The sequence below is a fragment of the Gossypium arboreum genome, chromosome 5, assembly GCF_025698485.1.
Source record: "Gossypium arboreum isolate Shixiya-1 chromosome 5, ASM2569848v2, whole genome shotgun sequence".
Classification (NCBI taxonomy): domain Eukaryota; kingdom Viridiplantae; phylum Streptophyta; class Magnoliopsida; order Malvales; family Malvaceae; genus Gossypium; species Gossypium arboreum.
This window is the reverse complement of record NC_069074.1, coordinates 34351451-34363885: the sequence shown is the minus strand read 5'-3', so window position 1 is coordinate 34363885 and position 12435 is coordinate 34351451. Positions and strand designations below refer to the sequence as shown.

Here is a 12435-nt window from a genome sequence, read left to right as displayed (position 1 = left end):
GAATAGGCTGGACGGCAAAGGCAAGAAAATCAGCAGAAAAATAAGGGAAATGAGGGCAAAATTGGAAATTTTACAACTTTAACATATAAAATAAGAATAAAATTGAAGAATCTAGAGATCTCTTCATATTTTTATCAGCCAAAATGCCATAGAAGGTCTGGAGAAAGCTGGTTTTTCATATTTTACATCATGTAAGTTTAATTCTTGCTTTTTCTTGATAATTTTTATGTTTTTATGACTTTTACAATTAGGTCCACTTGTAGAATTCATTAGTTTTTGATTTTATGGGTGAAATTGGAAGTTACTCTGGATGGATAAGGGAATTTTATGATGAATTATTATGAAATTTAAGTTCTAATTTCATATTAAAGTGGTTTTATTAAGTGATTTTGATAGGAAATGATATTTAGGACCTAATTGTGAAAAAGTTGTGAATTGAAGGTTTCTGTTGAAATTCAAAATATAAAAGGTTTTGAAATAGTTTATAATGATAAAATAAAGTGTTAATTGAGAAAAAATTAGTTCAATTGATTGGTGAATTGAGCATGGACTAAATTGTGAAAACTGTAAATTTTGGGGTAAAAGTGCAATTTCAAAATTTGAACAGCATAAATTGTGAAGTGAAATAGAATTGAAATGGAAGCTAATGAAGGAATGATTTTATAATTATAGATCAAGAAAACGAACTGAATCGTGGAAAAGAGAAAATTCAAGAATAGTCCCTGAATTTCTACGACTTTTGCAAATTAGTCCAGGTAAGTTCATATGGCAAAGTTCAATGTTTTGATATGAAAATCTTATGATTGTTAAAGTATTTCATTGTTGATGAATACTATCAATTTGCATTAATTAATAAATAATGTGTAACTAAAAGTACAAATTAGTAGGAACAATGGATTTGAGTGCTTCTATTCTGTGACCCTGATGAATTGGCGAAAAATATGTGATAAGTGCGCCCGTTTAAGACCATAGCTGGGCTATGGCATCGGTGCAATGTGATAATGTGACTCCGTATAAAACCATAGCTGGGCTATGGCATCGGTATAATATGATAATGTGATTCCGTATAAGACCATGTCTGGGATATGGCTTCGGTATGATATGTGAACCGTGTAAGACCATGGCAAGGCTATGGCTTCAGTGTGTGATGCGTAACAATGTGAAAGTCCATAGTTTAATATGGCAATGTGATAATGAAGCACTCAATTCCCTTATTGTTCCCTAATTTGAAAATGAAGTAAATGAGAAATGGGCCTAAGGGAGTTAAATTGTGAGTAGCCATATGGAAATTATTCCAATGAGTTATTAATGAAATTGTGATTTGGAGGATGAAATAGTTAAACTAATAGATATATGATTGTGTACGATATTTGATATGATTTGTGTTTTTATGCCTATGAGCTTACTAAGCTTCAATAAGCTTACTTGTGTGTGTTTAATATTTTTATGTAGATTGACTTGAAGTGAAGTGGGTAGATCGGATCAACACAATAGGGCACACTATTCAGATCAATTCTGGTAGTTTTTGTTTTATGCTTAAATATTTATATGGCATGTATAGAGTTTGAATGAATTGAAGTAAAGATGTTATGAACTAGTTAACAATATTTGTACTAAAACAATTTTTGGTAAGTAGCAGTAGTTTGAATTTGAAAATTCACCATAAATTGTGGAAATTGAGTTAAGGGCTGGAAAAAAAATGAGATTAAAGCCTAATGAGTCTAGTTTCATATAGAGGAAACGGAGCATGCAATTGGATTTTATGTTATGAGATATTTAAATTGTGGTGAGACAGAGTCTGAATGACTTCGAGTTCCCCTATTCTGATTTTAGAAAATCATTAAAAATTTCACAAAAATAATTATGAGTCATACTGTATATGTATAGATTCCTCATTGGGTCCATTTTTAAGAGAAACAAACGGCATGATTATTTGAATTTTGTACAGAGAGAAATTTGGTTCGTAGTGCACAGGGGTCAAAGTAGCCAAACCCTAAAACAGGGGATGATTTCACTAATAAACTGTACTAATTGGACCAACCAAAAATTATATAAAAAAATTTGTAAGTATATATATGAGTATAAATTTGGGGAAAATTTACGGATTTGATTTCGAGTTTTATAACTCGAGATATGAATTATTTAGCAACTATGACGCAGTTGGACAGCTTGTCTGAAAAGTATGATATAAATTATCTGAATTTGGTTAAGTGCTCAAATAAGTTTAGTAGTGCCTTGCACTCGACTCCGGAAACGGTCTCGGGTAAGGGGCGTTACAAGGATAATAATATGATGGAGGAAGTGTTCTTGCAGTTTAACTGCATAATAATATTAATACACCTGTGACAGCCCTAAATTGACCCTAGTCGGAAAGTGGTTTCGGGACCGCTAAACCGAGTCACCGAAGTATTTGAGTATAATATTTATTGTCTAAAATCTGTGAATATGAGTGTGTGAAAGTTTTAAGCTTCGATTTAGTTAATTGCATGTGAATTTAGTTAATAGGACTTATGTGTGACACTTTTGAAATGTGATAGGTTAATCTATAAGGATCTATTAGTGCATGTAATCAAAAGGGTGGACTTGCATGTCAATTTCCCCACTTTGATAGTAGTGGCCGGCCATGACAATGAGGATAGACAAAATGTGATGGGTAAAACATATTATAAACATTTTTTGATAACATGTTGTGTTAAGAACAATAAAATATGAGGGGAGTGGGAGGAGAAACCAAAGTTGTTTCATCCTTGCTCCCCCATTTTGCCGTAACTAGAGAAAAAAAAAAAGCTTCATCCTTTTTGATTCTTCTTGGCCGAATTGAAGAAAGAAAGAAGAGAAGGTTTCGGTCACTTTAAGCTTAAGGGAGCTCAAGAGCAAAGGGGAACTAAATCCGATAAAGGAAAGGAAAAAGTAATTGAATAGCCGTTGAGGTCGTTCGACAACATCCGAGGTAAGTCTTCGAGTAATGAAACTTAGTTTATGATTTGATTAAGTCATGACATATAAGCATAACGAATAAACGGAGATATAATGATTCTACTTGAATGATATTTTGAGGTGATTAGTTTATACCTATGACGGGTAGCCGAATGTGTATAGAGATCATGTTATAAAGCCAATCAAAATCATGTTCCTTGTATGTGGCTATTGAGCCAAAATTGGTAAGGTTTGATAAGTGTCTTGTGTTTGAGCTTTAGTAATGAAAATGAAATATGGATGTGTCATGATTTATTGATATATGTGCATGATTATTGAATGATATCCGGCTAAGTCCCAAGGCATTTGTGCTAGTGACTATATCCGGCTAAGTCCCAAGGCATTTGTGCTAGTGACTATATCTCGGCCAAGTCCGAAGGCATTTGTGCTATTGACTATATCTCGGGCTAAGACCAAGGCATTTGTGCGAAGTTGCTATATCCGGCTAAGACCAAGGCATTTGTGCGAAGTTGCTATGTCCGCTAAATCCAAGGTACTTGGGTTTGGAAGTGAGCGATCTTGCTGTAATAATTTCAATTAATACGCCGTAAAAACCAAATGATGAGGTATGTTTCAGATATGCATTGGAATAGTTGATTCCTTTTAAAATAGTATTCGCTCAATCGATTAACAAGCTTCCGCCTTTAGCCAAGTTGATTCCTTTGTATGAATATAAGGGTTGGAAATGTGAAGTAGGTGTGATTTTGAGAATATGTGTATGTGAAATTATTCGTTTAGTCATATGAATGCTATACTTGAGTTGTGCATGATTTCATTACTCAAACTTACTAAGCATTAAATGCTTATTCCGTTTCTTTGATTCTCTGTTTTATAGATTTTGGTTCGTCACTATCGGACTCGGAGTGTCAAGGTCAAGTCGCCCACACTATCAAAGCCCTTTTGGTACTCTTTTGGTTGAACCTTGATAATGGCATGTATAGGACCGCCCTTTGTTGTTAGTCAAGTACCTTTGGTAATGTGTATATATTCGGATAGCCATGCGAAAATGGCTTAAATATTTTGAGCATAGTATTAAAATCATTTTGTATATATATATGGTTATTGAGAGGTGTGGAAATGCTTGGCAATGACTAGCCATTGGAATGGTTAATCACAATCATATTTGGTGCTATGTATGTCAATGGCTAGTTGAATCATGGAAACTATGAAATAGGTGAAATTTACCTTAAAATAGATGCTGACAGCAGCAGTGATGTGAGTTTGAAAATTCACTAAAAATAGTAGGAATGTAATTAAATAATGAATAAACTATGTAATCGAACCTTGATGAGTCTATTTTCATATGGAAGAAGCGAAACGACCATATGAGCCGTATTTATTTGAGATGTTTAAGTTTTCGTGAAATAGGGCCAGAACAGTTATTGGATCCCCTATTCTGACTTTGGAAATTTACCATAAATTAACTAGAAATAATTAGAAGTCATTCTTTATATGTACAGATTCCTTTTTGAGTCTAGTTTCATTAAAAACAAACGGAATAAGTATTGAAGCCCTGTACAGGGAGATATCTAAGTCGTAATGCATGAAGGTCAGAGTAGTCGAACCCTGTAACAGGGGAGACTTTAACTAATAAACTGTACTAATTGGCCTGACCAAAAATTCTAGAAAAACAATTGTAGATGGATATATGAGTCTAGTTTCAGGGAAAATTTACGGAATCAGTTTTCGAGTTTTGGAACTCGAGATATGACTTTTAAAGTGACTGTGATGCAGTTAACCAGCTTGTTTGGAAATTTTAAAATGAACTGTGTAAATCAATGAAATAAGTCTGTTAACACCTCGTGTTCGACTCCGGCAACGGTCTCGGGTATGGGGTGTTACAACACCATAGTTGTCAAGCAATTTAGAGTGGTAGGTCATCGTTGCTAGGCAACCCGGGATAACTTATTTTGTGGTATTAACCACATATTTGATTCTGGTGGTTTACCGCATTATTTTTGACAACTTGATTGTGCTATTCTAAAAAGTGACATATGATCACTTATAGGTGTGTGAGTTTGGATGGGCTCTTGTAGTCCTATTGGTGTGTATTGGTGGGATAGAGATGGTGTGTAGCGGATGGGGATAGAATCTGTGTCTGCATCTGTATCTGAACCTATGTTTGCATCTATATCCACATCTATGTCTACATCTATATTCGCATTTGTGTATGCATCGGTATCTAAATTTGTATCTGCATTTGTATCTATCTCCGGAACTACATCTGTGATTGTATCCATAAACAACATTTGTATTGGCATTTGTATCTCTTATGTTTGTTTGTTTTGTGTTACACACTGGGCTTGTAAGCTCACCCAAATTTTCTGGCTTTTCAGGTAATCAGCAAGTTTAAGACCGGACAACGTGCAGTGCTCAGATTGTTTTCTCGGCTAATTAAATATGGTGATTTACGTTATTAAATTTTCTGGACTTTTGGACTATAAATATATTTTTAGGCTTTGTTTATTGTTTTTGTTTTGTTCGTCGGTTTTTGGTATTTTTAACGTAAAACTGCAAAATCATATGGGTTAACAAATTGAAATTCAATTTTCAACTAAAACTCTAAAAATTTTCGATGCAAAATTAAGTATCAATTTAAATGCATTATGTAAGTGTATTTTTCTAAAGTTAAGTTTTCAATTTTGGGGTTTTTAAAAAAGCGAATGTAATTCCTCTAGATTCGGTCTTAACTTCTAGGTCGGGTTTAGAGTGTTACATTTAGTGGTATTAGAGTCTAGGTTCAAAACTCGAGCTGTGACTTTTAGGTTCAAAAGTTTTGTGAAAATTGTTTTAAATAATTCGGATTTTTGATTGGTTTTGATATATGAACTTGTAAAAAGAGAATCTGAGTCTCCAGCGTCGATCCAAGTAAGATATTTTTTACTTGTTACGTTAGTTATTTTTAATTTAGTCACTTTAGTAAAACTGTTCGACTTTAGAGACTACATAAATAAAAATTTCTCTATTTCAGATTAGTTACTATAGATAAAACAATGATTAGTTACTATAGATAAAACAATTAGACATAAAATTTTTAATAATTTGAGCTAAATATTAGATTTCTGAATTGTAGATAAATATTATGAGTGCTTGTGGCATACGTGGACATAGTACGTGAGGGCACAGTGAGCGTAGTTAAGTGGCTCACGCTGACTCCTCTTTTCCGAGCAACGTGCCTAATCTGAAAATAAGTAAGATTGTTGAGACGCCCATTTTTTAGGGCGGTAGTTAGAAAACCGGGGATGATGTTATGTCCCAAGAGATGCCAAGAGTTTTTCAAAGGTTTGTTGGGCCCCAATTTGGATCTGTGGGCCAAAATTTTATGACTAAGCAACCTTAGAAGAATGAGACCAAGTTTGCAGAAGAGAGTGATCGCTTGGGGCAAGATTAAGGGAAAAAAAGTGCTAAATAAAAGGGGGTTTTGTCCTACGAGCTCGAATTTACAACCTTAGAAGTGAGCCAGAATGAACAGACCTTAACGAATGGAGGTAGTTGTGGGTGTGAATCGAGATATGGCTTATGCTCTCTATGGTAGGTGTCATATGGGCATGTGTTGAATGAAAACGAGAGCGTGTTTTAGATGTGGGTCAGTTGAGCACTGAGTCAAGGATTGTTCACGACACACTCTTAGTCGGATGCAAGCTTCAACTTAGAAACAAAATTAGAGACTGGGTTATGCAACTAGGTGTCGAGAGGATTGAGATGCATCTGGCAATGATACAGGTACTTTTGCGATTAATTTCAATTGTATCTTACATTGATTAAGGATTGGTTATACTAAAGTGTTTGCTTTCAATTGTGTATCTAAGAATCTGGGTAGAGGAATCATTAGTGATATTTTTGTAAAAAGTTTCTTGAGACAATCCGAGATAGTAAATAGAAAGTTTGTTAGAAATATTGTCTGGATTGGGAGTGAAATATTGTTTGGATTGCATTGAAATCAGAGTTGAGCAGCAGTAACATGATGGTTAGTATGGGTGTGGAGTTTCAGATTTTGTGGTTAAATGATTGGTGTGAGTGGGAATTTCGAGGGCAAAAATCTTTTAAATAGGGGAGAATTGTCAATTTCGAAATTAATCTCAATTACATCTTTTAAGACTCTTTAATCTCTATAATTATAGAAGTGTTACATAAAAATATTCAATTTTTACACTTTGGTCCTTTTTTATAAAACTAATAATTTACACTTTACAGTCTAGCTCATTTTCATATCTAAGCTTAAAATATAAAAATTGAACAAATATTTCTTAAAGAAATCATCAATGACAACATTAAAAAACTTTAACAATTTTCCAAATTGATACATAGGTTAGCTAAATCAAGCTTTTATGACTTCAAAAACATAAAAATTACAAGATGATGACTTGATTGAACATACCAAATCAAGGACGAAAGTTTGAAGCTTTGAAACCCTTTGATTCTTTTTTTGTTTCGATTGAAGAAGAAAAAGATGATGGCCAAATGTTTTATTTTCTTTTAATTTGGCTTTTATACCATTAATTAAATTAATTAATCTTAATTAATTAACAAAAGCTTAATTAATCAATCTTTTAAGCATAATTAACAAAGTTGATGGATGCTAATTGGTATCCATTTGGCGGTAGAAAAATGGTCCAATTGGTCATTTGGTCGTTCAGTTAATTAAAAATTCATAGCGATAAACTTTTACAATTTACTCCTTATATCTTAATTAACTAGCAAATTGATAAAATTAGGGACCAAACTTTAATAGACTTTAATACTAACCTATAATATTTCCAGATTTGAACACTGAAAATGAATTTCTAAAACCACCGCTTTCTAACACTACCGAAAAATAGACTATTACATTACCCATATTTTTAGTTTAGTATTTTTTTCATATTTATATGAGTTTTATGTTTTCATAATTTATTTTACATACTTTCGAAAAAATTATTTTACATATATTTTGACTCTCAGGCTAATTCATAGTTGATATCTGAATAAATAGAAAACAAAAATTCGAAAGAAAAATTATTTATATTATTTTAAATAATGTATTTAGATAGTTGGATCTGCACACTAAGTTACTTACACATTGATTAAATATTTGTACCAATCCACTTTCAAAATACTTTTATTTAGTTTTAATGTATCTAAAAAAAAATCATATGTTCACCTAAAAGTTGATTGAGCATCCATAGTCGATCCATTTGATTTTTTTAAAGTTTAAAATTAATATATTTAAAATAACTAACTCACGAGCTAACTCGGAGATGAATTTAGAATCAACATCTAAGTTTAAGTAGCTATAATAAATTTATTTTTGTAATTAATAAAAGAATTGAATATTATTATTTAATATTTAAAAGTGAAATACATGTTGGAACAGTAGAAGAATGGCTTTAAATTCTTGACACATTGTTTATCTTTTTTTGTTGGTTTATGACATAAGTTATTCCTCTATTCCTAAATAATAGAATGGAAGCCATTATCAGAGGCAATATCAATGGATTTGTTTGGAGGATTTTCTAAGCCACTTTGATTTCATGCAATTTTTCAACCTTCTCGATCATTCACAAAAGCTAATTCACGTTTTAGAAGATTCTTATAATAACAAAATGTTGTTAAATGTTTTATTTAATTTTATTATTTAAGAAAAAAGGAAGAATATTTGATATCATCCTAAATTTACTTGTAAAAAATAATTTTTTCATCCTAAAAAAAAAAATTTCATGCTTATAACACTTATGTTATGTCTCAAAATTTCACTACCGTATGAACCATTAATTTGAGCCTTGAATAGGTTTTGTTTGTGCTGACTTTGGTCCACATGAATGTGACATATTTGACAAAACTAGAAGCATAAGTCGACTAGGGTGATAAGACTCTCAATCGACTTACTTGAGGTGCTTTAATCAACATGGAAGTCTTATAATATATTGATGGTTAAAAATCTACTGTTTAGAGATAAATATTAGATTTATTCAAGGATGTCTGAACTGCGTTAACAAAGATCGATAATGTCAATTCTTTTCTAGCCTTATTTTTTTTCGTTGTATGTTTTTGTTCTAATTGTCGTTACAACGAACGTTAAGCAAATTTGATTTATCATATCGGTAGACTAATTTTTTTCAATTGGTAGCAGATCAATCTTCAAAAGTTATTTGAAGGTGATCCTTTGTTCGGTTTATGATCGTGGGATCCATGAAGGTAGTTCGATTACTCGACCGTCGTTGCTACTTGGTTCAGCAAACTATGTTTATTGGAAGGCTCACATGAGGGCTTTCATTATGTCTATCAATGAAGCAGCTTGGGAAGCTATTGAAGATGGGTGGACTTGACCTACTATAACCGCTGCCGGTGACACCACACGCCTTAAAGAAAGAAGTAAATACATTGATGCAGAAAGACTATCATTAGGTTCGTAAAATTTTATCATATTATTTTAATAATATAAAACATAAAAAGTATATTTTAATTTTAATAAAAGGGGAGGGATCCACTTAAATCGGTATAAAAGTTAAGTGGTTTTACATTCATTCGTAACTTTTTATAGGGTTAATATTTTAATAATCTAACCGTCATACTTTATTTTCCATTCATCTCGGTCATACATATTGAGTTTGGCATAAATTAAAATTTTCTAACTATTTATTTTATGTAAAAAAAAAGAAGAAGAAGAAAACTTTCAACCGTTAAATATATATTAATATACACAATATTTTAGATCGATGTGATAAAGCTATCGGATTGATTCAAAAATTTACATGCATGATAAGTACAAATATATTGATAAATTTGACAGTTGGATTGTTAAAATATTAATGATATAAAATTATTGGCTGATATAAAACCATTTAAATTTTAATCATATTGAGTGTAATTGGGTTTCTGTCCATAATAAAATAATAAATTTTTATTTTGTAGTGAGAACATGTGAATTAAATAAAAATATTGTGAGTAATTTTATTATTAGGATGTGAGCTCTGTTTTGTATGCTCATGATATGGTTTCCTTTGTCTTGCATCAACTGATTTATTATAACTTGTATTTATTTATTGCTGCTTTTTATTCTTGTTTGTAATAAATTTATTAATACGCTGTTAATTTAGTAAGAAGAGGATAAAAGAAACTTGTTAGCAGAAGACAAGGTTAAATTAATTTAGAAAACCAACACATGAATCAGATGAAATATATAAAATAAATTAAAGTCAAAGAAGGCAATGCGTCAGTTTATTTAAGGACAGAATGGTGTTTGCAACGTTGATCATTCTAATTATGAAGTGGAGAAGTTCTTATTTATGGTGTTTACCACGTGGATCATTGATTTCATTTCGGTTTAGTAATACTACCGGAGAAATCAAGCAGGTATTTTAAAATGTTTTTGACAATAAATTATTTTCATGTCTCAGGGTTTTCCTTTACCGAGTATAAAGTTTGTGTTTTGTTAATACAAATGAAGCAACAATACTACTAGCTTTCATCTACATTTCGCCCCCAGAAATTGTAGTAAAGCAAAGCAGAAACAATGAGAGGAACATTGATGTTGACTTGGATTCTGATCATCTGCCTCTCCCAAGTAGCAGTGCAGAGCCAAAGGCAATACTACTCGGAGACCCGACCATATATTCCCAGGCCAATTAAGGTCACCAAGCTTCACTTCTTTATGCACGAAAGTATGGGCGGTACAAACGCATCAGCAGTCATCGTAGCCCAATCTAACATCACAAGCAACGACAATAATTCATCGGTGCCATTTGGCACCCTATTTGCCGTTGATGATCCCCTCAGGATAGGTCCTGAGCCAGACTCCGAGGTGATTGGAAATGCTCAGGGACTTTCACTTCTGGCCGGAATAAATCCAAGAACCTCGACGACATACTTTGATTTTGGATTTGCTACCGGTAAGTATAACGGCAGCTCTATAAGCATGTTTTCAAGGACAGATCTTGAGCTTGCGGTGGTTGGAGGAAGAGGACGATTCAGGATGGCAACAGGGTTTGCACTACTTAATCCTTACCTTATAAGTGGCACCACTGTCATTATTGAATTTAATGTGACTCTATTTCATCACTAAGATGTTATTTACAGACTCAATTCTCTTGGGTTGTGAAAGAGTCATTCGATTCTGTTCACTTTGATTAGAAAAGGACTATGATATATATATATATATATATGTTGATCTGATTAAACATTGAAATTCTCATACTTGATCATTGTACTTTATCATCATATTTGAAATAAAGATTAAATCCTTAGCTAGAAAAATGATACATCTCTTTTCCGTATTTATATTCATCTCTAATATAGGTTGGTTTATGCAAAAATTGGGGAAGTTTGTTGACAACCAAACAAAAATCATACGGTCTGAAAGTCAAATATTACAATGAAGTTATAAGTTTTCTAGGTTATTAGAGTGAGAACAAAAAATATCACTTTGAACAAGGGATAAAATATGGTAACAAAACATGCAATTCAAAAAACTGTTTGAATATGAGGAGAAACTTCATATACAGAACAATTAAGTTCCCAATAGAAAATTTTAAAGAAAAGTAAAACATTAGCGCATGATTTCTAAAAATAAAATTAAAAATAAAGTAAACCGAAAAAGAAAGAGTGAACGATAAAGTTTTTGTAAAAGCTTTGAAGACCTCAAAACTAAAATTTTACAACATTTATTTTTCTTTAAAATTTTCATTTTACATTATACCACATGAGATATGGTGTCTAATTTAAAGGTTAAATTAATGATTTTAGTTATAGAATAGCATTATTAATATAGCCTCAATAGTTTAGTAATTATTGGACAAAACACGCCAGCGACCAAATATAAATATAACTAATTTTATATATAAATATATTAATATTTATGTAACACACTAGATTTAAATAAAACAAGTTAAATAAATATATCTATATTTATTTAAAACATAATATTTGAAAACAATTAAATAAATAAGATTTTGGAAAACCAAAAATCGAATAAGGGAATCGAGTTTTACTAGATGTTGAAACCTGTTTTCACAGTTTCTTTAAGACAAATTCAGCCGCTTATATGGTATTTGGGGAAACGTTGGTCGTCTGTCTCCCAGGATACAACAATAAAATGATCGCGACAGTAGTACCTTTGCATTGATCAACAAACAAACCTTGTAACACCCTTATCCCTTATTTGTCGCCAGAACAGGGCTATGGAGCATTATCAGACTTTTTCGATCAAATACGAATATTTCATATCATTTAACGTAAATATCAGAAACTAATTGTAATCACCAAAATTTGCCCGGATTATTAAAACTAAAAAGTTAATAGATAAATAATTAAATATTTATTTATTTAATTTAAATAGTCCATAAAAGTTTTTTTACAAAGCCCAAATACACAGACCCAACAGCCAAATAGCTCGTTACATTTGTAACCTAATCAGGCCCAAACTACCCAGCAGACCCACAAACACCCGTGACCCAATTAAAACTAGCTAGCCCAAATTCAAAA

General features: G+C 31.9%; 1 protein-coding gene across 1 annotated transcript; it reads left to right on the top strand.

Moving 5' to 3' along the window:
* The first annotated feature begins 10214 nt into the window (after positions 1-10214).
* On the top strand, positions 10215-11208 carry LOC108452076 (dirigent protein 4-like). The gene has a single exon (XM_017749815.2). The coding sequence runs from the start codon at positions 10469-10471 to the stop codon at positions 11015-11017; it is 549 nt and encodes a 182-aa protein (XP_017605304.1). The 5' UTR covers positions 10215-10468; the 3' UTR covers positions 11018-11208.
* The last annotated feature ends 1227 nt before the right edge of the window (positions 11209-12435 follow it).

Bases quoted from the DNA above. Each gene is read 5' to 3' on its own strand.
- LOC108452076 (XM_017749815.2), top strand. From the start codon at position 10,469: ATGAGAGGAACATTGATGTTGACTTGGATTCTGATCATCTGCCTCTCC.